The sequence below is a fragment of the Megascapheus bottae genome, chromosome 3, assembly GCF_031878675.1.
Source record: "Megascapheus bottae isolate mThoBot1 chromosome 3, mThoBot2.hap1, whole genome shotgun sequence".
In the NCBI taxonomy this organism is placed as follows: Eukaryota; Metazoa; Chordata; class Mammalia; order Rodentia; family Geomyidae; genus Megascapheus; species Megascapheus bottae.
The window spans coordinates 32118397-32141359 of record NC_143511.1 but is presented as its reverse complement, the minus strand read 5'-3'; the positions used below and the strand labels follow the sequence as shown (position 1 = coordinate 32141359).

At 43.7% G+C, this 22963-nt stretch overlaps 1 protein-coding gene and 2 long non-coding RNA genes across 3 annotated transcripts in view; all 3 read right to left on the bottom strand.

The window, feature by feature from the left end:
- Positions 1-22963, bottom strand: part of LOC150065233 (uncharacterized) — a 256479-nt gene that overhangs the window by 72647 nt on the left and 160869 nt on the right. The window lies entirely within an intron of this gene.
- Positions 1037-4717, bottom strand: LOC150065239 (uncharacterized). The gene is made up of 3 exons (XR_016534927.1): positions 4633-4717; positions 1980-2073; positions 1037-1086 (listed from the first exon to the last, which is right to left on the bottom strand). It is a non-coding gene; the product is annotated as an uncharacterized LOC150065239 (long non-coding RNA).
- On the bottom strand, positions 6479-12135 carry LOC150065238 (semaphorin-4D-like). Its single transcript, XM_090329034.1, has 3 exons — positions 11689-12135; positions 7098-7243; positions 6479-6517 (listed from the first exon to the last, which is right to left on the bottom strand). The coding sequence occupies exons 1-3, from the start codon at positions 11747-11749 to the stop codon at positions 6479-6481; spliced, it is 246 nt and encodes an 81-aa protein (XP_090185160.1). The 5' UTR covers positions 11750-12135.

Genomic DNA, 22963 nt, shown 5'->3' with positions numbered 1-22963 from the left:
TCACTCTCAGGACTGTCTTGGGTTTTTTTGATCACATCCACATAGACAAAGCTAGGCTCTGCAAAGAGATGACACGGAATTATCTTTGCACACAGAGCTGTGCTGCTACCTTCTCCTGGTGGTGTCGTGGTCAGCCAGTGGTGCAGCTCTGTAAGAACATCTGGAATGTGTGCATATGTGTGACACTTAGTAAACAAACTCTAGGGTTGAGTCATAACAGTGCTGAGCTAACCCATGCCTGCCTCATTCTCTTCAGCCTCAGATATTACCATTTTGGCAGTCCTGCAGCACACATATCTCCCCTATACAAGCCCCAAATTCTAATGGAGCCTTTCAGTTACCAAAAATACCAGCTCTTGATTTAAACAAGTGACTAAATCAACTAACTCTAGCTACCAGAAGCAGATACACTGAGACTGAGACTCTTGGCTGGCCCACTCTGACAGGAAGCTGCTTATCTATCTCTGGGTATCAGGCCATAAATCGACCCATCGACCAAGAGGCTTCAAAGATGCCAGGGTCATGCTTGCAAACATGTCAAAGAAAACCCTAGCCAGTAACTTCTTTCTGCTGGTATCTCAAAGTCAGACATCAGCCTGGCGTTACCTGGAGACAGCAAGGCATCCTAGACCCATCTGAGTAGGCCCCAAAGGGCACGGGGCTGTACCTTTAATGGCATACTAAAATGACACCACATCCCAACAGGACAAACGTTCTATATTTCCCATCACAGTGTCAGTTTTACAAGAGTATTCCCAATCCATTCTCAGAATGGGAGATAAAAGCAGTCTCAAAACAGTTCTCTGTTAGAGAACAAACTAAATCAGATTCCTTAGACTCTGGAAGTGACCCTGATTTTCTCCATTGTTCTCACTGCCCAGGGGCAGAAGAGAGCTCAGAATCCTCTAGGTTCGGGATGTTTAGGGGAAGTAATCTGGTGCACATCTACCAGGTGAGACACAAACCACATTACCATGCAGCCATGGGATAGTATACTCGGTCCGCAGGGGGTTCTGGGAATAAGTTCGAGAGATGTATATTGGCTTCCCCCAAAATTCCTTGGTGTCCCAGAATAAAGCTCTCCATCTGCAGCAGTCCAGGAGTACAGAGAAGACAGGGAAGGAAATCAGGTCAATACCTCTGTTGTAGCACAAAAAAGAGATTCTTTTAAACCAAATTAAGCCCCTATGCAGAGGAGAAAAGATAGTTGCCTGACTTCTAGGGCCTCCATTTATTGAAGAGGTTACATTGATTTGCATTTTATGAGATAACAGGCACTAACAAGGCAAGGCAGAACCCCCACATCTGGTAAAATGACAGTGAACACAAGTTATCATGGTTTATAGTCCCATAAAACCATCCTAAGTTGAAACACATTTAATGCATCTTCTACTCCATGTGGACAACTTAGTCATCTCAACTGCTGCCGACAGGCTCAGAACACTTACAGCAGCTTGTATAAAGGCCCGGTTGTCTCACATAAAGCCTCTAGTTTATTAGCTGATGAATATTGATGTAGTTCAATGAACTAAGGCGAAGTCTGGATGGTGTATAGGTACACTTTCAAAACTTCAGATAGTTGAAAAATTGCCCATGTAACTAACTATAAGTTGGGCACAGAAGTGAGTACCCTTTAGGGTCAAGGCTCATGCTGAACATTTCTGACACCATTGTTGGTAAGACATGGATTTGTAGCAAAGTTATTTCCCAAAAGGAACATCGGAATGCTGTGTATTAATAATGGATATAATGTACTATGATACTATATTGGCCACTGGTCTTCTTTAAGGGATGAATTTAAAACTCTTCCTAAAAAGTCTGTGCCCAGGGACATATTTCTTCTGTAAGGGCAGAAGATATTAAAAGAAAGCTAGAGTAAATAGGACTAAGGAAAGGAGAGCTCTTGAGTGTCCTGTATGGGATCACAAAACCTGACAATACCCTCTGAGGCTAAGAGAAACCTAAATGGCAGGACTCACCAACCATGACAGATGTGTAGCTATGCGTAGGATCAAAGGGACATCTTCCTTTGCCATTCTCACTTTTCCCTTGAAACTTAAAGGATCCTAAGTTCTATAATGGCAAAAAGAGAAAAAAGCCTTATAAGATATCTGATAATGTGCCTTAAAAAAATCATTTAACTGTTCTTCAATGCTTTAAACCAGCAGGCTTGCGCACATGGGTCGTGATCTTGGGGCCATGCTCTGTTACACAGCTCAGTCTGCACACCAAGTCTCTGGCCTTGATCAAGCTACACATGATCTCAGACACTCAGACTCCTCATCTGGAAAATGGAGAGATGCTGTTGGCTCCAGGGTTGTTAGGAGGCCAGGGAGAATCAAAGACAAGAAATGCACAGCAGGTGACTACAGCCGTGTATAAAATAAACACCAGGAAGGCCATAGTATTATCAAACCGGCAACACAAAATTAAAACAAATACAAAAGCAGGATCCCTCCCTCTACCCACTGAGGCATCTGCCAAGTAGATCTGTGGACTCAAAACCCGAAGTAAATTCAAGCCCCACTTAAAGAAAGTGCAAGCCACAACTTCAATCCTGGGATAATCTCTTTACCCAACAGGAAACCCAAAGCTGGGTAAGGAATGAAGCAGACAAATCCAACTACAGAAAGAACCAGAACACTCTCAAGAAAATGAAATGACAGGGATAAACTGGCAAACATGGTCACAAATGATGAATGAGGCATATTCTTCCTTAAAAATGCTTTACCAAATGTTTCTAGTAAATGTCATTTTATTATTCTTGAATATAAACAAAAAGAAGTGTCAGTCTTCAAGGAATAAAGGTCTTCATATCTTACAAACATCTCCCTACTGCATATTAACTCTAGATGCTGGCATCAGAGGGTACACACAGCCAAGTAGATCTACACTATGGATTTCACCATAAGCCCCAGTTTTCCTATGTGAATTTCTTTTTTGGTTGTTGTTGTTTGAGACAGGATTTCCTTATGTAGCCCATGCTGACCTAGAGCTCACTATGCTACAGTCTCCTGAATGCTGTCCCATTTTCCTGGATGCTGTGATCACAGGCATTGACCACAACATCTAGCAATGAACCTCGAAGCCTAGCTACCTCAGTGAATTTGTAATGAGTCCATACTTACCCATGATTTTTCTTTTCTTTTTTTCTTTTTCCTTCTGTGGGGCTTGAACTCAGCCTAGGCTCTGTCCCTAAGCTCTTTCATTCAAGGCTTGAGTGCTATCACTTTAAGCCACAGCTCCACTTCCAGTTCTGGTGATTAGAGATGAGAGGCTCACAGACTTTCCTACCGAGGCTGGCTTTGAACCGGGATCCTCATAACCCAGCCTCCTGAGTAGCTAGGATCATAGGCATGAGCCACCAGTATCTGGTTTACCATTTTATTCTTTGACCCAGGGTTGGGCTGCTTCTTTGTTTCGTTGTTTTGCAGAAACCCAGAGTCTCTTGCAGAGTAGGCAAGTGCTATACCTCTGAGCTACAGTGCAGGATATGTTTATTAAAAACTCCAACTAATTAAGGGTTATAGCAAACAAGCTTTACACGTCTTTTCCCAACCATGGTTCCCTTTTGAATGGTTTCAGTCATCTGCAGCCAAATGAAGAAGGTTCTGAGTAGTATGTTGATATCCTATATCCTGCTCTACTCTGTACTGGACATAAATAAACCCTTTGTTGATTGTACCTGTGCTATTGCTTCTGGCTACTTAGCTGTCTTGGTCATCAGGTACATTGTGTGGGGTCTGCTACTCTCTGAGATTTCAAGCATCCACCAGGGGCCTTGGAATTATCCCCAACATATTAAGGGATATTGTATAACATGTTTCACATCTGCAGGGTACTTAATAAATCCAAGGTTGTTGACTAGAAAATGTGTTTCATTTCCAGTCTTCACATACCCTTTCTTCTTCCGTTGGTGATTATTAACGAATTGCTTCTGTGGATTACTTTAATTAAAAAAAACAATCTGTCTTAAAAAGATTAGAGGCAACAGTCTAAATAACCTTCTCCTTCTTTCTAATGGTTGCGGGGGGAAAAGGCCTCTCCTTACCTGCAGAGAACAGGAAGTACTGGATGCCATTTAGAGTAGTCAAGGATGTGACTCTGGGAAGGATGAAAGGTACCCCACTTCCCCTACCAATCAGGGGTACTTAGGAAGGCCACTCAGTGGGTTAGACAACAATGAATGGTGACATCCTAAGGCCTGTCAATGTACCAATCAAGAAAACACACTACCCAAGAGCAGATCTTCTTTTCATGTAACCCTATGCTCACCACAGTCAGACCACACAGATCACAGCACAAGAGTACATCTGTCAGCAGCATACTTCGTAGAATGTCCCTCAATTGGCACCAAGGATCCTGGTGTACTGAGCCCTGCTTCAAGCCATGCCCTTTGCCAGGACACCAAGGCTCAGAGGGGCCACATGGTTCTGAGTTGTGCTTCAAGACACATTCTATGCCAGAGACATCTCAGCCACCTCTTATGCAAGGTTTTCTGGTTACAAGCAGCCCCAGTCCTCACATGGATGATTGGAGAAAGTCTTAGTCTTCACAGGACTCTGTTTTCTTTTAGCCATTGCTTAGCCTTCTGTGAGCAAGACTGATAATGGAGAGAGTCTGTGGACTTACCAAGTGGTCACAGATTGGCTTGAATGCATTGGTGCCACACACATAGAGAGAGCTGGCACCGAGGGGCTGTAGCACCCGGATGTAGTTGAGGCATTCCTTCTGGGTGGAGAGAAACACCATCAAAAACCAGCTATCAAGGCAGTTCTAAGTCCACATTGTGAAGTCTCACTCAGCTGCCTGCTTCCCTTTCTGACCTCTTTACACAACAGCTTGCTTATTCTCACAGAACAGGGTCTACTATCCCATCCCAGCCTCTGTATACCTAAATCTTCAGCTGTGCTGCATAATTTTATCTCTGTTATGTCCACAAGGTTTTCACATAACAGGAACACAACTTCAGTCTGCATCCTAAGTGCTACTTAGTGAAGACTTGGTGATCAAACAGCAACAACTTGACCCCAAGATGCACTGGGAAAACTACAAAGGAAAAAATATATTTGCTCTCATAAACAGAGATCATTACTTTTTCATATATTTTTATTGTAATTAATAGAAGGGTTACATGATATTTGCCAGATAGAAGGTGCATTAATTCACATACATTGATACCCTTTCACATGTCTTGGTCCCCATTTCCCTCCCCCCAACCCCCACCCCTCATCTTGTTTTTGTTGCCAAATCAGTATGCACTGCATAGAAAATGCCTTTCCCTTCCAGAGGCACTGCTTATACCCAGAACAACAAGAAATAGGCCAGATGTGACGGGGTGTCATAGTTGTAGATCATAAAGGCCCCAGCAGAAAAATGAAGGTATGATTCAGGAACCTACTCACTGTTTGAGAATAAACAGTATTTGAGTCATATTGTGAAAGTCTGAAATAACCTCAGATCAGGAGAGTTTCTATGACTGCAACCCTTTTCAGACTGGTGAGATGTAATTCACATCCACACAGAATAGGCAGTACCAGTGTGTACCATTCTATTTTTATTTATTTACTTTACTAGGGGCAGTACTGGGGCTTGAATTCAGGGCTTCATGTTCTGGTTTAGCTTTTTTGTTGCTGTTGTTCTTTAATACTAGTATTCTGCAATTGAACCACATGTCCACTTCAAGATTTTGATAAGAGTCTCTCAAGTCTTTTGGGCTGGCTTCAAGCCAAAATCATTAAATCTCAGTCCACTGAATAGCGAGGATACAGATGCTAGCCACCCGTATTTGGCCTCACTCCACTTGTAAAGACCCTGAAATATGTTCTTTTTTTCATTAGAGTGCCTCTTGTCCTTTAATTTTCTCAGGAACCCTGTTAAGAGACTAATGTTTTTGTAAAAATACTATCACTATCCTGAAAAAGTTTAGAAAAAAAATTTTGCAAAGAGGTGTATACAAATAGTTGTTTTGTGATTAGCCAACCACTGCTGACATGAGCTGTACCTTATGTCACGAGTGCAATCATAAGGAATGGCATCTGAGAACCTGTATGTCTGTGGAGCAGAGGGGTTGGAAGTACAGTGGCTCAGTGAATAGCAATGCTTCTGAGGGAAGGGATACTACAAGTGCTCCCTGAAAGTCACCATGCTGAGGAACCTAAGGGCTCCTTCCCAGCATTCCTATATCCTTAGAAAGCCCTGACTTAGGAATTAGGATAAATCTGATTCATATGAAGTAGGAAGCATTACTAGAGTGCTCCCTATGCCTGGCAGCTACTGTAAGAATGTCCTCCCCTTACCATCAGAAGAAAGAAATGAGCTCCTGGAGGCTCTGTGTTACCTAAAAATGTATTAGGACCCCTGAACCCCATTCCATGTCCAGCCACCTTCAGCATTCATGAGAGTAGGCAACCAAGGAATGCATGTAAGTTTTGTAACTGACAAAAACACTTACCTCTTTTGATTTTCCATTTGCTACTCATTTTGCTCTTGTCTCTTCTGACACCTTCCAGTCCACCTGTGAGGGAGGAACAAATGAAAGATTAAAAAGTAGGTTAAAGTGCACAGTTCATTTCCAGTTTACTTCATTACTGATGCCCTTATCAAATAGTAGATGGCAGAGGCAGCATAGCTCAACGGTGAGCACATGCCCAGCATACTGGCACTGGTGACTCATTCCTAGCTAATCAGGAGGTTGAGATCTAAGAATCCAAGTTCAAGTGTAGGAAAATCCACAAGATTTATTTCCAACTAACCAGCAAAACCCAGAAGTGGAGTTACAGTTCAAATGGCAGAGTGGCAGCTTTACACAGAGAAGCCAAGGGACAGCACCCCAGGTCCTGAGGTCAAGTCACAATGTCAGCAAATGCACATACACATTTGCATGTGCACACACACACACACACACACACGCACGCACGCACGCACGCACGCACGCGCACATGCGCATCTGGCTTAAGGGGCTTCGTGAGTTTCCTGTAGGCATCCAAAGTTGATGTTGCATATAGACGGGGAAGGAAGGAACGGGGTTCTCTTGAGAAAGGTTTCATACTGCAGCAGGACTGCTCAGCACTTGGGGAATGGGGCTAACGACCTACCTCATGCTCTTTCTCAGAGATGTTCAGTGCACTCACTGCGAAAATGGCCTCACGGGCGCCCACATACAGCGTTCTCTGGTCCTCGCTTAATAGCAGGACTGAGTAATTATAGATGCCTGGCTCATGAAACTTCACAAGCTCTACCTCTGTAGGATGTAAGGGGAAATACGTCAGAGGCAGGAAGAGAAGACAGAGCCACAAAGTCATTTGCAAGCTTGGACAGATCCTGAGAACCTTACTTGGTACAGAGAGTGTGAAGTGTAGATTATATAGGTTGGGGACACAGGAGGCCTCCAGAAAAGTCCTGAATCGCAGCTACCAAACATGAGTGAACATCACCTCTCAACCAGGCTCTGAGGCTGGTGTGTGTGAGATTCAAGGCTGTGCACCTGACCACCCTTCTTGTCAAGCAATCTGTGCAGTGGTTTCCAAGGTGATTCTAGGTCAGACATGTATCTGCCTGTCCATCTCATTTATGTGTCTCAATTAACCAGAGATTAGGTCTAGAAAGACAATAATAATTTAGTTTGTTTTAAGATACATTTTGTATTTGGTTATTTGAAATTGGATAGGGAACGGGGAAAAACAAGATGAGGGGTAGGGGTGAGGGGGAGGGAAATGGGGGACCAAGACATGTGAAAGGGTATCAATGTATGGGAATTAATGCACCATCTATCTGGCAAATATTATGTAACCCTTCTATTAATTACAACAAAAGATATATGAAAAAAAGATATGTTTGTGAAATTTAATTCTCACATGAGTGCCAAGTTTCATCGTTATGATGCAAAGTGACTGCTTGTAATTTTCCTGTCTCTACCTTCCAATAGCTAAAATTATAAGTATATGCTACCATGCCCTGGTGAATAATTTTTTAAAAATCATTTCATCTCTCCTTCTGTCTTGTCATCAATCTGAAAGTCTTTTTATCTTGGTATCCATGTATTTATAACCCAACTGTGTATTAGGTTGAAAAAAATCAGTTGTTCAGGAAGCATGTCAAGTTTTTCTCAAATGTATTGTTCCCTCTGTCTGCAGTGTCACTTATGACTAGTGTGTTACACGGGAAGCCCAAATGTCTGTTCTCCAAAGCTAAGACTTGCTTCATATTGGATTTTATAGCCCAATTATTTGTTCTATAATTAATTGGTTCTGTAATTCATGCCCTTAAGAGCATGAATTGCATTTCACTAAAATACCAACATTGCTCAGAATGGTCAGCAGACTAAAGATACTCAATGACCTAAGAAAATATAAAACAGCACACAACAAGAAAATCTGGGACTAAATCTCATTACTCTTAATGTGCCACTGTAGGAGCTGCACATAACATTCAGATTCTGGGTCCTCTGGGCCCCGCCTAGTATCAGCCCCTTGCTCAACATCTATATTTTCTCTGGCTCCTGAGCCAAAGACCCAAGGGCCACGACACAGATTCCAGGTGAGAAAATAACCACATCTGAGATCCTCAAGTTGGAAACACAGGCACAAAGTAAGTTTACTGCATGCATGAAATAAGCACCGGTATTGGGTGGGCAGTGCCTCAGCCAGTAAAGATTACTAGGTCTGAAGTTTACCTTCAGGGATGCCCAATTCAGAAAGCAAAGTAGGGTCTCAGAAAATCTTAGGGAATGTTTCCAGTCACCAAAGCAACTGTATGAACAGCTGCTCGGACAAGCTGATCACAAAGAGAAACTCCAAGTGGAAAGAAACTGACAGGTCAAATGCATCGTGTCCACCCATCTCTGCAGTGTCTGCACCTCCCAAACCCCAGGCCACCAGCATTTTCACGGTCATGGTCCTCACCTCCATGCTCCCAGGTAATCCGTGGTATGGGTGAAAATGCCACAGCAGTGGCACACACCAGGATCAGGGCTGTGAGCAGTGCCCTCATGGAACCGTACATCTTCAACTGTGATGGGCCTTCAACAAGGCAGGGGCGTGGACAGCGGGGAGCTACGAGAGGAGGCGTGTCAGCAGGAGTGCTGCTCACAGCCACAGGCCTGGCACATCTGTTTGGAGCTGACCAGCAACAAGGTCCCCAAGAACCCACACCCACTCGTTAGTCAGTTGAGAAGTGCCCACTCTCTTTCTGCCTGGCTATCCAAAGTCACTCGTGATTCCCTATGGCCTGCAGAAGAAACAAAGGAAGAAAAAAAAAGAAAAGCAAGGTGATGCATCAGACAGAAAGCAATGTGCCACTCCAGCTTCTCAATATCCCCTCAGCTCTCCTTGGTCATCTCTATTGCCATTTCCTAAGAAGAAGGAGGCTCAGGGACATAGACAGAGGACACTTCTGGAGCCATAAGGCTTATTTAGTATCTTCCTCCATCACAACACAGTCAATCCACATCAGAGGGCAAACTTAACAGACTGCCTGACACAGGCTGTTGGGATGCAGGTAAAGGGGAGTAGCCCACTGCTTTCCACTTTACTATTTGTGGCTGAAGGATGCAAAAAACTGAGCTTATTTCCCCAAGATCTTGGCTTCTCAGCTCCTATAATGGCAATGAATAAAGACCAGAGTGCTGCAGATGTGACACACACCTGCTCAGGCATACTGGTGTACATCTGGACAAACGCAAACACATGTGCTGTACCTACAAATAGCTGCTGTGAGCACATGAACATTCACTTACAGGCAAGTTCAAGCCATGAAGGAGTTAGTGCCTTCGGGTAGGACCATACCTGCCCTAAGTGGTACCTATCGATCTTCTGCCTTTTCCCAAAAAGGGATGCTCAACTGTGCTTTACTGAATGCTAAGCAGTATCAGTATCAGAGTCATTATAAGAGTAGATCATGGGCCCAGGAAGGTAGTGTACAAGGCCTGACACTGCAGCTCCCATCCTTCCTTCCTGTATCAGGCAGGCCTAGAATCCCAGCAGGAGGCAGGGCTCTGTTCCTTCTGAGAGCACCTCTTCCACCCAGCACAGCCTGGCATACAGCTACACTATCTGCCACTTCACAGAGGAAGGATAGCCACAGGGTGGCAGCAGTGACTTAATATGGAACCAACATCAACACAGCCTGGATCCATCTTCCTGGTCCCTCCTCTTCCCCTCTCTGCTTCCTGTGCTAGCCAGACTACTCCACCATGTCCACAAGCAACAGTAGGCTGTCATGTTTCTATCTTGATGAAGAGCCCTGAATTCTATAGTGTCCTGAATCTATTTCCTTCATAGACTGGAATGTCCTAGGCCAGAGGCCTCTGTGTCTTTAACCATATAAAATAATATTGACCAAAGTGAATTTTAGAAAACGGAAAAAGGTGGGGTTTTTTCCTTTTTTGTTTTGTTTCTTGGTTTTTCCATCTTTATGGGTGGTAAGGATGTCGAAGAAATGGAGGGATAAAGGATAAACAAAACGCAACAATGGTATTCAATAGACACTGTACTAAAAATGAATTATACAAATTGTGGGTGGGGATGGGAGGGAAAATCTGGGAGAGAATGAAGGGGTAACACTGTCCAAAAGAAATGTACTCGTTATATACATAACATCATGGCACTCGATTCATATGAAGTTGTCAGCCCCTGTAAATCATCTTTGGAATAATAAAAAAGTAAAAGTCATCTCAAACTAAATTCCATTTGTGACTAACAGCAAAAAGAATGAGTCACCAGGGGCCGGGAGTTTGGCCTAGTGGTTAAAGTGCTTGCCTAGCATGCATGAAGACCTGGGTTCGATTCCTTGGTACCACATACATAGAAAAAAGCTGGAAGTGGTGCTGAGGCTCAAGTGGTAGAGCTCTAGCCTTGAGAAAGTCCAAGGACAATGCTCAGGCCCTGAGCTCAAGCCCAGGACTGGCAAAAAGAAAAAGAATGAGTCACCAGGACACATAGGAAAAGTATAACTTAGAAAGCAAAGCAAAGGGACCAGACATGACTCCACTCCAGAGAGTCTGTGGACCTGCACACTAACAATGTATCAGACATGAAAAGGGGTCCTGAAAGTTGAGAGGACAAGCCTACAGAGCCAAAGGACTCTAGTCTAGAACTTACTGCAGAATGGACCACTCCATGATAGGGCGGGGCCAGCACCTCCTGACAAGGACTTTCCTGACAGATTCCTTATAGATGACTTGCCAGTGGCCCTATGAAGGTCACTGGACATACACATCTGAAATCTGACATCCCCACATGCTGTCTCTCTCCAAATCCAAGCTGAGTAAGCCAAGTGTTCCTTAATAGCAGGATACAAACTTGGAGTGGAACAGGGCACGAGGCCCAGGGATTCGGATCATTTGGACTGCAGACCTGATTTCTCCAAGCTAGGATTCTCAGGGAAGTTACAGTTTGAGCTTTTAGCACTATCATCAACACAAGGAGTCTAAGCAGTCAATACCAGTAAGCTCTATTCCATCCAGGATTCCTTCTAACCTTCCTCTTACTCTTTAACACCACTGGCCTGGGGACTGACTCTAGCTCTCTCCTCCTTAAGTGTGGTCAACAGGCTGCACTCTTGCACGGTGCCTGCTTCCCTCTCCTGCGCTTCCCATTCAAAGTATCAGTCACGGTCGAGTTAATATTGCTAGGCCACATAGGCATGAAGTTCTCAGGTGGCAAGGGCCAAGTGACCACTGTGACTTACCTTCCAAAGCTGGACTCTCTCTGATGACTCTATGCCAATACTCCTGGAGTTCATTCTCCATGTGTCATGATAATCCCTAACCCTACATATTCTCCCTCCTTCCTAATCCCATACTCTTGACCTCCACATGGCTTCTGTTACCTGAGAGGGGAATGCCTGGCTTAAGCTATCTACTGGGCAGCCATGTCTGAAGCCAGCCTAGACTCCTTATGCTCCCTTCCTTGTGGCTGAAATCCCAGTGGCTCAGTTCCCAGGTCAGGACTACCAGAGATCCGCCCTCTGAAAAGCGGAGCTTCCACTCAGCTGGTCTTCACGTACCAGGTCTTAGGGAAAATGCAAACAGGAAGGACATTAATAACCACCTTTAAGGTGAGCAAAAGTTCAAGAGCAAAAGACCGTTCAGGAGAGTCCTCCGGTTTGCCTCAGCCTCTTGGGTAGCTGGTATGAGAGGTGCTATGGAGAATAGCTCTGCTGTTTCTTTATGTTTAAGCCAAACCAACTCACGTGCCATTACTAGCATACCATCGGTCATTGTAGTGAGTGAATGAGCATTATCAAGGCACTATAAACCAGGCAATGAGGCCTGGCTTGGTGGCTCACACCTGTAATCCTAGCTATTTTGGGGGCTGAGATCTGAAGATCACAGTTCAAAGTCAGCCCAGGCACAAAAGTCCATGAGACTCTTATCTCCAATTAACCACAAGAAAACTGGAAGTGGTGCTGTGGCTTAAGGGTGGGGCAGTAATTTTGAGCGGAAGAGCTCAGGGACAACGCTCAGGCCCAGAGTTCAAGCCCCACAACCGACCAAAAAAAAAGTAAAAACAATAAAAGGCAATGAGACAGCTTCCTTCCTATATGAGATAGGAAGGAGCACATCTAGAGTGTAAAGTGTAATCCTTTCTGCAGCTGGAAGCAGGGTTCCCTTTTTTCCATAGACTATTTCTTTGCAACATTTGCCATGCTTAACCCCAGATTTCCCACCATTCTAGTTTGTAAACAGGCAAATGATCCGCTAGCAAAATGTTGCAAACTCAAACCTCAACATGAGGATGGCACACTGTAACAAGTCCATTAATTCAGCTATGCTACCCATCTTCCTCACAGAACATAGAGGTGATCTATCTTCTGGACTTCCACACGTGGAAGAAAGAAAGAACTAACTGGGATGATAAGATCACAAGCTGAAGAGATGCCTGTCTGCCTGACTGGACTGCTGCACATGATGTAAGAAGGTATGTGGAAGTAAGAACGGGATCCGAGCAGATGTCTCTATCAGAAACACACAAGGGAAGTTGAGGCTGCAGGGAGGATTCAATAAGTTAACACTGCTGACTTTCTTACAAGAAACAGAGCCAGGAAGAAAATACCTGCTGCTATAAATATGGGAACCTCAATTCCAGGTGGGCCTGGGGCAGTCTGGGCTGAATCCAAACCTGCTTGCTTTGGTCAGAGCACCTTATCTTCAGACAATGAGACCCTAGGGAAACGTGGACAGTATCAGAACTAATTATGGGTTGAATGTCTTATGTAGATATTTGGGACCAGAAGTGGTTGGATTTTAAGCATGTTTAGATTTTAGAATGTTTCCATATATATAATGAGCTACATCTTGGGGAGGTATGGGCATCTAAACATGGAATAAAATCATGTTTTAAATGTATCTGGTATAAAAACCTGAAGGTAAATTTGTGGTGTGGAGTTGTTCATCGTTGTATCAATTGGAACTAAAAACATTTCATGTGGAGGTTTTAGATTAGAGCTGCTCAGCTTGTACTCAGGGACTCCTTTCTTCCTATTCTTAAGAGGTGACAGTTCTGTTTGACAAATCCAGCTGCTCAGAACAGAAAAGCCAACAATTGAAGACAGAGTGCACTCCAGTGAATTTATATACCCCCACCTGCCTGCCTAATGGCTTGCAGAGAATTCCCTTGTGACCTTTTCTCCTTGGGGTGCAAGCTGTTGGACTACTCATTGGCTTGAGAAAGTAGCCTCTGACCAAATCTTCAAGCTTGCCCTCCTAACCCCAAGGCTGTGCTATTTGGCCAGTCCCATACTTTGTGTCAGAATGTGAACACTTGCAGACAGGGCACTGTGTCATTAGAGCCTCGGTCCAGCAATAACTCCTCCATTAAGACTGTGTAAAAATGAACAAAAGGCTGGTAAACCAAATCAATAGGGAATGTCAGTATTGGCTCTTTTGTCTGTGAGGAAGAAATTAGCTGCCATACTCCAGTGTGAAACCAGAGCCACGCACTTCTGACTCTTCCAACTTCTAGGACACTGGCTTGTCCTGTCACTGACTCCAGGTTAACCCCAGAAACCCAAATGACACTAGAAGAGTTCCCAGATTGCAAAAAATTAGGTCTGTTGGTTGCATCTAATGAAAATAGTCCGAGAGAAGGCTCCCAAAGGCACATGCAGCAACATGGATGCATTTGTTTCACCTTAAAAATCGAGAATAGCTATGACTATGTATCTGTGTCTCATGCTTGTAATCCTTGTTACTCAGAAGGTGAGAATTAGAACCTCTCTGTGCCATGGTGTGGTCATTTTGCTTATCAACTAGTGCATGGATGAGTCCCTGCAAAGCATGACATTTCATCTACACACTCTGCAGTCTCACACACTTACCGTAAGGTCTCAGTGAAGTACTAACTCTCCATTTCCATCTGCCTCTTTTCCAAATGTCAGATCCCATTTTCCTGAGAAGGCTTTATGTGCTGCTCCAAAGGCCAGCTCACAGGGGCCAAGCAGGTCCCTCATCTGATCCCTTATCAACCACCCCAGGCTGGCCAGGCTAACATCACAGACATGCAAATTTTCCAAGGAAGAGGGCCACCTAATCCTTTTGCCTGAACCCCTTTACCTTCTTTGAAGATAACAGCAGAGTTTGGACTGGCTCAGAGTTCTGGAAAAGCTGGGTCTCCTCAATCATGTACACATCATCCTTGAGGTTCACAGCTTTGTGTAGGGTGCCCCTGTCTGCAAGGTCAAAACTGCAGGTCAGCGAGGCAGCTCAGAGGACAAACCAAGAACACTGACCTCAGAAGCCAAACTCTCCCTTCTGCATCCTCAAATCACTTACCCAGTAAGGGTGCTGAGACTAAAGGGACAACATTGCTTAAAAAGAAAGCCCTTGGCACATAACCACTTAGAAACTCCAGTTAACTTGTTATTTCAATTTTCTCGTGTCTTACTGTTATCCCACCATTGTTCATCAACAATGTCAACTCTGTGACATTGGAAGGTAGATTGTATGTGATGTGGTCTCTGGATTTCACTGGCTCTAATGCAAATTCCTCTTAAAAGGGACTCCAGGCTGTAGAGAGCAGGGCACACAGCTAGAGTGCTTCAGGCATGAGCTTAGTATTCTAGCAGTTGCCATAGCTGTAGTCTACTGTGTTTATTCAGAAATGCTGGTTCTAGAACATAGTGATGAGGGAGGCCTACCATCTGCACTTTAAGAAATGCAAACTTGATAAATGCATGTAATTTGTGCTGGTAAGGCAAGAGGTATTTTTTTTTACAGTATCTTAGAACATACAGGCCAGGAACTTAAAAGTTTTTTAAGTGCCCCACCTAACCTGATGGTTACAGAGACTTGGAATTCCAAGCGTAGAAAGCAAAAAATCCATCCATCCTGTCACAAACCAAAAGCTGTACACCAAGAGAGAAGCCAAGTCTACCTACAAAGGATTTGAGGTGAGCTTTCCTTTTCTCATTGAGGAACTGTGCCTGAAGACCTCAGCACCTACCTGTGCTGATAAACGTGATGTCGTAGAATTTCCTATCCAGAGCCTGGGTCCTGTCTACCACAATCTGGGTGTACTTTATGTCTTTTTTGATGAATTGAGGTTTGTTGTTTATTGGTGTTACTGCATCATCCATTAAAGGGTGGTCTCTGATGAACTTCAGGATATTGCTTGGTAAATTCAAAGAGCTGTTGTATTTGGTTTCGTGTGCCTCACTGTCAATGCACTGTGAAAGAAAAATGAGTAGTTACCATGCTAGCCCATTGGAGAGAGGTCAGGTGTAGCGCAGAATGTCTCCAAAAAAGACTGACAATGGAAACCTGAGATGACTTGTCCATAATATAAGAACACAATTTTGGAGGACATCTACAAGATAAAATCATGCATTTGAGACATAATAAGAAAAGTGTCTAGCAGTGAAAAAACTAAAAAAAAATCATCTGATAGCTATCTCATGAGACAAAAAGCAAGTCAGGCATTGCCGGAAAAACCATACGATTCCAAGTAGCATAAGAAATAATGGCAAGATGAGCTTTTTTGTTATTGTTTTTGTTTTTGTTCAAGCTTCCTGATATATAGAAACTAGAGCGCAGGAGCATCAAATAGCACATTTTATTGAATGCAATTTACACAGAAGAAAGAGGACAATGTCAGTGCAAGACATCCAGAGAGACAGAGCTTATCTGTCACAGAAAATGCTGTGAGGACCAGGTCAGAGCACATCCAAGAAGTACTCAAACACCCATTTACCACTTGGGGTACAGTAAGTGAGCAGCCAGATTGATATGGAATGCTTTATTCTTTTTACACAACATATACTACATTTAATAGGAAAAAAAAAAAAACCATGATGCTTATTGACTAGCAGACAGGATAACTCAAAGCAGTGCAAAAGCCTTTGCAGAGAAACTGTATGTTTCTTGACAGAAACTAGAAATGAAGTAGTTCTATTATTTAGCGTTACTTTCACAAGACAGCATAACACACCTCATTTGGCTGGAGTGTGGGGAGACATGTTACACAACACAAAAAGAAGAGAAGGACCAAGCTGGGCTCATGAGCCCTCAAGCCCAGCCAACAGTTTTTGGCAGAGAGAGATTTACATACAGATGACCCACCTACAGTGAGTTCTGCAACTAAAATGGCCAGCTGTGTAATGCACACACGGAATCTTTGCTTCTGTGAGGGGAGTGACCCAGGATGATTAGCACATCAAAGGGTAGCGCAGGGCCGGGGGTGGGGGGAATGAAAAAACCTTAACTACTGCTGATGTGTGTTCTGTTGATCCTTCAGGATTGATCTTGACAAACCTTTCACTGTAATTATTACTTCTTAACCTTCAGCTGTTAGATCATGGTTTGCTGTAGGATTTTTAAAGAACTCCAAACAATTGGATTGCGATTTCTCCACAGATTCTGGAGAAGAGATTCAATAAAACCCCACCCACTTCTATAGCTTGGGGAAAGTCTGAGAACAATGTTACAAACTACAAACTAATTAGTTGAGCTCTGCCTGCCAATGGGCTCCTGAGTCCTCCTGGACAGTCCTCCAAGAACTGTACTCTGGCATCTTCCTAGCCCCTCAACAGTGACTGTTGTAGCAGGAAAGGAAGGATTTCCAGACCTGCTGTCATGGGAAAATATCCAGGGTGGACAGGGAAGGGCTCATCTTGCATACTCTGGCAACACAGGGAATCTTTAACTTGTAAACAAACTCATATTCCACAGGCAATTCCGTGAAGAAGTAGGTCTTGTCATCCTTGCCCTTGAGACTGTCTGGAGTTTTCTGGATCACATCAGCAAAGACGAAGTTAGGCTCTGCAGAGAGGGGATCAGGCTGTCTTAGACACTGGACCATCCCTGTACTGAGAGCTGTGTCACTGCCACCTCCCAAGGATGTCCCAGTCAAACAGTGGAGCCTTAGGTGCTGGGAGCTTCTCAGCCAAGGTATCCAGAGTGTTTGTGCCATGTCACACACAAAGTTTAGAGTCTCGAATGATGACAGTGCCAAACCTGGCCATGTCTGTCTCACCCTCCTCAGCCTTAGAGAGATGGCTCTCCAAGACAGTTCCCAGAAGTACCCCAGAAGCCTATTGGAGTATCTCAGCTGGCAGACAGATCATATACTGCTCTAAATATATAACTTACATCACAGCTTCCAGAAGTAGGTTCCCCACTATGAGACAAGCTGGTTGTCCCTATGTATCAGGATATTCCTAGATCAATAGGAATCCCCATGGTCCCCCTGGCCACCCTCAAGGAGTACTCAGCCAGTAGGTGGTCTCTTCTCACTCATACCCCAATGTCAGCTAGACGTGAACTGTCTGCAGAGCTCAAGTCATCCTGATCCTATCTGGCTGGACCAAAATGATGCCACATCCCAATGTGATAAGTCATATTTCTCCATTTACCATCAAAATGTTTACAGGCTGGGAGATGAAAGGCCTGTGAACAGAGCACAAGACACCCTGGATTCCAGCTGGGACCCTTAGCTTTTACGCTGTTATCACCCCACTGGCTGCTGGATGACGGGGCCTTCTGGGTCAACCTGAGTGGAAGTGAAATGACCAGGTGCTTAGCTACCATGTTAGATTCACAGCATTTTACCATATAGCCAGGCAGTGTCATTCTCTGTCCGTAGAAAATATGGGGGAGAAATCCGGGAGATGACATATTGGTTTCCAAAAAAATTACTTGCTGTCCCTGAATAAAGCTTCCCATCTGCAGAGGAGAAAAAGAAAGGGAATCAAATCAGCACTTCTGTTGTGGTACCAAGAATGATTTCTTCACATCTCAATCAAGTCTCCCCCAATCCAGGAAAAGAAGAAACCTTCCAGACTCTCCATGCTAATTTGGCTCCCTGCATCTGTGTCTTCTTTGACAGGGATATTTCAGGATCTATACTGAGTTGTAAGTTAAAGAGCAGCAACTGAACACAACGTAAGTAGGAAATCCTGCATCCACTAAAATGAAAACAAGCACAGATGCTCCTGAATTTATCATAGTTTACGTGTAATAAAAAGAAATCTTACATTGAAAACACTGTGTGTAACTCAACACATTTAATACACCTCTTTTTTTTTTTGGTCACAGTCATGGGACTTGAACTCAGGACTGGGTGTGGTCTGTTAGTTTTTTGCTCAAGGATAATGATCTATCACTTTGCATATACCTCCATTTACAGTTTTCTGTTTATTGGAGATAAGATTCTCACAGACTTTCCTGCCTGGACTGGCTTTGAACTGCTATCCTCAGATCTCAGCCTCTTGAATAGCTAGGATTACAGGCATGAGTCAGTAGTACTAGGCTTACCTTCTTTTTCATGTAGACAGCATAGCTCACCCCACCTCTGTTAATGTGCTCAGAATACTTACACAAACCAGTAAGAAGACAGAATTGCCCTTACCCAAGGCCTGTCTTGTAATTAAATGCTGAATATCTGATGTAATGCACTGAATACTATTCTGAAAGTGTAGACTAAACAAGTGTATGCTGCACTAACTTTTTAACAAAGTTGAAAAAGTGTAAATAGAAGCATTGTAAATTGGGCATAGGAGTGTGTAACCATGATATGCATGGCTTAATCACTGCAGACGCCTGACACCACAACAGCTAACATAGAGCTCCATGGCTTGCTCACTTATCTCCCAAGTAGAAACCTATGAACAATATTTGTAACACTAATGGGTATCCAGCAGTGTACTACCAGAGTGGTAGCTTGTTATCCAATTGAACAATTATCCCAAACTCTTCCTAAGAAGTCTGTGGTGAGGAATATCCAGCTTCTGTAAGGACAGCTGGTGTTAAGACATGAGCAGGAAATACATGACTTGGGATGGATGCCAAGCATCTAGTGCAAGTCAGAACATGCACATAAGAACTTCAGGTGTGGGGGCCGGGAGTTTGGCCTAGTGGTTAAAGTGCTTGCCTAGCATGCATGAAGACCCGGGTTCGATTCCTCGGTACCACATACATAGAAAAAAGCCATAAGTGGTGCTGAGGCTCAAGTGGTAGAGCTCTAGCCTTGAGAAAGTCCAAGGACAGTGCTCAGGCCCTGAGCTCAAGCCCAGGACTGGCAAAAAAAAAAAAAAAAGAACTTCAGGTGTGAATGGAATTCTATGCTGCTGTCAGAAAGAATGACATTGCCCCATTTGTAAGGAAATGGAAAGACTTAGAAAAAATCATATTAAGGGAAGTAAGCCAGATTCAAAGGATCATAGGTTCAATGGTTTCCCTCATTTGTCATAATCAGTAGAAACCTTGGGCTCTCCTAGCAGAGATTTACCATAGAACAAAACCTAGATACATAAGGCCATATAGAATGACGCTAAATGAAAGGACCTCCAGGATATAGAAACATAAGCCATATAATGAATGATTGTTGTCCTTAATGTACTATGTTATCTCTCATCTCTTTTGCTGTCCCTTGGTTATCTCATATTGTTACAGTATTTCACCTTGTTATCTGATATATTGGATATATGCGTATTTGGTTATTTGAAATTGGATAGAGAAGGGGAAAAACAAGATGAGGGGCAGGGGTGGGGGGAGGGAAATGGGAACCAAGACATGAGAAAGGGTATCAATGGATGTGAAGTAATGCACCCTCTTTCTGGTGAATATAATGTAACCCTTCTATGAATTACAATAAAATACATGGAAAAAAAGGACTTCAGGTGTGAAGCAGCCTGAGTAGTAGGACTTACCAACCATGACAGATGTACAGCTACATGTAGGGCTGTAGGGACACCTTGCCCTGCCATCTTCATTCATCCCAGAAATGTAAAGGATGTTAAGTTCTACAATGGAATAAAGGGAAATGGCATCATAAGATACCCAATTATTCACTGTAACCATGTATCATTGTAGTATTTAACTTTATAGATTCCTTGCTCCTAGAAGACCAATAACATGGAGGATGGGGTGTTTCACCCCTTGAAGCCAGCTCACTCAGCTCAGAGTGTGCACCAGAGCCTCAGGCCCTGGCTGAGCTACCCAGGATAACAGTCTCAGCTTCCTAGAAATAGAGACAGAGAAGCCAAGGATTTGAGGTATGTCCCATCCATGTTACTCAGAGTAGTGAGTGGTCTCAGAAAAGCCACTGAATGGATAGAATAACAGGACATCCTGACCAAGAGCCCATCATAACCAGGCCATGTCCCAGCACACGGTTGTGACTGTCACTAGCTCACTTTTTAAATGCTCTTCTACTCAGAACTGTCATCCTTCCACTTGTAGCTTGTGCTGTGCCACAAGCCATGCCCTTGGCCAAGGACATTAAGGCTTAGATGAGTCACATGGCCTGCATGCTGTTTCCAATCCTGGTGAGGTTTTCTGAAGGGGCCTCAAGCTTCCCCAGTCCTCACACGGCTGACATGAGACAATCTAGGGGCTTTTGGATGGCGTTTGCTTTACATCTGCCCAGGGCTCCACTCTGCCTTAACTACTATGAAGGCTATGGTGAGCAGGACTGTAAATGTACCAGGTGGTCACGGATGGGCTAGAATGCGTTGGTCCCACATATCTAGAGGGAGCCTGTGCTGAGTGTCTGTGAGGAGAGAAACACTGTCAATAGCTAGCTACTGAAAAGCTCTCCATTTCTCTTTCTTCCTGACCGCCCCCACCTGCCAGTTCTATGGAGCTACGCCTGTGTATACCTATCTTCTTAGCTGAGTTATGTCTCTGTAGCATTAAGATAAAAGGCACACAATAAGTTTAATCCCAAACCGATACATTACAAAGGTTTGGAGACCCAAGAAAAAAATGAGTTGACCTCAAATTATCCTAGAGAAAACACTAGGGAAAAAAATGTACTTTACTGTCATTAAACACATAAAACATTCATTTGGTTACCAAACTGTCCTAGTGTACCTGACATAGAAGGTCTCTTGCCTTCTAAGGAAACATGACCTCCATTGCTTATACACAGAGCTGGAAGCCGCATTTTGAGGGACCCAGAACTCTAGAGAGAAGAGACTGGGGTGAGAGCAGCTGTGCTCCGCTATGCATCATAGAGGCTCATAGGGAAAACACACCATTCAGGAGCCCATACACCACTCTAAGGGGACTATTTGCTCTCCTCTGACATAGTCTCAAATTTGGAAAGATTCCTTTGGCTTGTTTTCAAACCAGTGGATGTATTTCATAATCAGCTCCATCCAGCAGGACAAAGGAAGGCTCTAGATCACTATCTGTCCTCCATATAATGGGGGCATTTAAACAATTCACTTTAAATGACTGCTATTGTAGAAGTGATATACAGAGCCATTACAGTTGCATGAGTCAGGAAACCAGTACATTCCTTTAGGACAATGTCACCTCTTCCCTTGCTCTCTCCCAGTTCTCTCTCCCATCCCCACCCACGTGTTGTATAGCTCATTTGTTGTGTAGCTCATTGTCGACATAGTGACTAGTGAGTAGCACTGCTATCTTTATTCACACTCTGTCCCTTCAATTCTGTGACGCTGGGGGAATTTTGAGTAGCTGGTTTGCTTCTCGTTAAAGTGCCTACCGCACGTCAGTTGCCACCAGTGCCCATTTTCCTTTCCAACCTTCAAGAAACACTTGGTTTAGAGTCAAATATTTTTTTAAAAAATATTTAAGATTTTTCAGCTTTGCAACTAGCCAAGAGTGGCTGAAATTCTACATAACTCAGCTGTCATGAGCAATAATCAGGTTTCTGATCCAAACCTTGGCACAGTCCCAGCCTTCAGGCTGCAGAAAGGACCAGAAGTCCTAAATTTCTGATTCCAGGAGTCATCAGAAATTGATTTCTACAGTAAAAAAAAAAAACAACCTTAAATATTTGCAACTAACAGAGCCTAGCAGCACCACTCAACTGCACCTCATGTGTAGCCAAATGCTGAAGATGCAGAACGTGTGAGGGTAGACAACGAAGGCATACATGTGAACTTTTGTAATTAGTAAAAACATATACCTCCTTTGATTTTCCCTTTCGAGCACATTCCGCTTTTTTTTTTTTTTTTTTTTTGCCAGTCCTGGGCTTGAGCTCAGGGCCTGAGCACTGTCCTTGGACTTTCTCAAGGCTAGAACTCTACCACTTGAGCCTCAGCACCACTTCCAGCTTTTTCTATATATGTGGTACCAAGGAATCGAACCCGGGTCTTCGTGCATGCTAGGCAAGCACTTTAACCACTAGGCAAAACTCCCAGCCCACATCCCGCTTTTTTGTCCTCAGAAACTTTCCAGTATACCTGTGAAGGAGGAATGAATGGGAGATTTTTTTAAAGCATACGATAGCACTCAAAGCCCAGAGGTTTCTGAACTGGGGTAAAACCTTAGATTGGGAAAGAAGGATGCAAGTCACCTGGGGCCTTTCTGAATATTTTGTGAATATCATATAAAAACAGTTGCACCGCAGAAACTAACATATTTAAAGTGGGGGGAGGGAAAACTTGCATCAAAACAAGTAAGTATGTTGGTGGTATGTAATTGTATGCAAACGTATTAACTGAAATATGATAGATTTAAGGGAGTTTTGCAATGACAAAATTCAGTAGAGAT

Bases quoted from the DNA above. Each gene is read 5' to 3' on its own strand.
- LOC150065238 (XM_090329034.1), bottom strand. From the start codon at position 11,749: ATGGAGAATGAACTCCAGGAGTATTGGCATAGAGTCATCAGAGAGAGT. The intron at 7,244-11,688 runs GTAAGTCACAGT...TACATCCTACAG, and splicing joins AGAGAGTCCAGCTTTGGAAG to AGGTAGAGCTTGTGAAGTTT. The intron at 6,518-7,097 runs GTAGGTCGTTAG...CCTCCCTCACAG, and splicing joins TCTCTGAGAAAGAGCATGAG to GTGGACTGGAAGGTGTCAGA.